The sequence below is a fragment of the Pavona decussata genome, unplaced genomic scaffold (genome assembly GCF_977016875.1).
Source record: "Pavona decussata unplaced genomic scaffold, jaPavDecu1.1 SCAFFOLD_1315, whole genome shotgun sequence".
Classification (NCBI taxonomy): domain Eukaryota; kingdom Metazoa; phylum Cnidaria; class Anthozoa; order Scleractinia; family Agariciidae; genus Pavona; species Pavona decussata.
Window position 1 is genome coordinate 32,148 of NW_028146014.1, and position 1,895 is coordinate 34,042.

Below are 1,895 nucleotides of genomic sequence, written 5' to 3' on the forward strand. Positions count from 1 at the left end.
CGTATTATGGGCAAACATTTGCAGAATTTTGTACTTTTATAATTCATTGTTACACTTTTTCAGACAGTCATAACCGATGAAGACCTAAGCTCTTAGGTCAAACGTCTTTTAAAAAGACGTTTCAAGCCAGTACCAAATCTCCTTACGTATTATAGTCATGAACTTCTGGCTGCAATTTCAGTATATTTCTTATCATTCGTAGCGATTTTCTTTCACTCTAGGTAGTGTTGAGACTGACAAGTGCTATAATTGTTTTATACGGGCCGGGCCGGTTTCAGTTGAACTCTCTTCACTGAGATTATCGTTGCTTTTTAAAATAACCCACAAATTAAAGCTTTCCATAGCTAAACAGAACAAAACGTTAGAAGTTCATAACAAGAAACGGAAAGAACTGCTATCTGTTGTTCAGTATTAGTTGAACTGAAAAAGTTTCTTTTTTTTTAATTAACTACTCTCTTGCCTTTTTATTGTGTAGTCGCGTGCTTTTCATGTAAGCAATATTGATGTAAGTAGTCGTTTGTGGTTTTTATTTTAAGTGAAATGTAACCTTTTATTTCTTGTTTGCAAAAATGAAAATAATAATAATAATAATAATAATTATAATAATAATAATAATAATAATAATAATAATAATAATAATAATAATAATAATAATAATAATTTGAAAATACATGAAACAAGAAATATGAGTGATAGGAACCGACGTTTCGGTGCATCTTGCGCCATTATCAAGGTTACATAATTACTGATAAAAAGCGGTTTGTAAAAAGGCTAAGTTGAAGCGAATTTGCATAACATAGCGGCAAGCTGATTACTTAAATACTTTCGCACGAAGAGAATCGGACTGCACATTCAATGTTGGTTTAAGCTCTTGAATATACAACATTTCATTCACAAGGCAGTCAAAGTTGTTCATGCATTTCTTGATTACATTGAAGCGTGCTAAGAAATTGTTCGGAACAGCAGTGTTATGTTCTTTGTAGTAATGCTTGCAGATTGATGACGCCTTTTGACGGTGTCCTTCAACGCGCGTGTGAAGGTGGCCCTTTGTATACCCAACATAACCTGCATCACACAGGTCACACTTGAATAAATAAACAACACATTGCTGGGTTACAATGTTGGGCTTGGGCTCACGCAGGCTTAGATCTTGATTAAGCTTACGGCTAGTAAACACGGGTTGAATGGTCTTTCCCACCTTGCTGCTAAGATCTCTAAGTTGTCGTTTGACAGACACTGCAGCATCCTGATCTTTATAGGGGATAGCTATCCGGATGACGTCATCGGTATGCTGTTTAGACTGGTCCGCTGCGACTCTCGAGGTGATAAACTTGTTGATGACAGAATCAATAAGGTGATTCGGATACCTCAGCTTTCGGAAAACTCCTCCCAAGCGTTCACACTCCTCTGAGAAATGTGTCCAAGATGATGATAGCCGGTGCGCGCGATCAAGCATGGTGACGAGCAAACCCTGTTTGTAGCGGCTGTCCACATGGCTATGATAGTGCAGGAGAAGACCTGTGTTTGTCGGCTTAACGTAAACCTTTGTTTCAACACATGGTGCGCGATTTAGAAGCTGTAAGCCAAGGAAAGGGAGCATCCCATTTTCCTCTACCTCCATAGTGAAACTTACGGCGCTATGGGCGTGATTCAAGGTATCCAGAAATGCTGTGGCTGCCGCCAGATCTGGCATCTTGACGAGAGTGTCATCTACGTAGCGGCGATAAAAATCTGGGAGTTTTCCTTGACTTTTCAGGGACCCTTCAATAGAGCACATGAATACATTAGCCAAAAGGGGTGCAAGGGGAGACCCCATGGCTACCCCATCGCCATGGGGTCTCCCCTTGGACCCCTTTGGCTAATGTATTCATGTGCTCTATTGAAGGGTCCCTGAA

The 1,895-nt window shown here is 39.7% G+C and overlaps 1 protein-coding gene across 1 annotated transcript; it reads right to left on the reverse strand.

The window, feature by feature from the left end:
- Positions 1–652: 652 nt before the first annotated feature.
- On the reverse strand, positions 653–1,816 carry LOC146448172 (uncharacterized). Its single transcript, XM_085102687.1, has one exon. The coding sequence runs from the start codon at positions 1,814–1,816 to the stop codon at positions 812–814; it is 1,005 nt and encodes a 334-aa protein (XP_084958813.1). The 3' UTR covers positions 653–811.
- Positions 1,817–1,895: the final 79 nt, after the last annotated feature.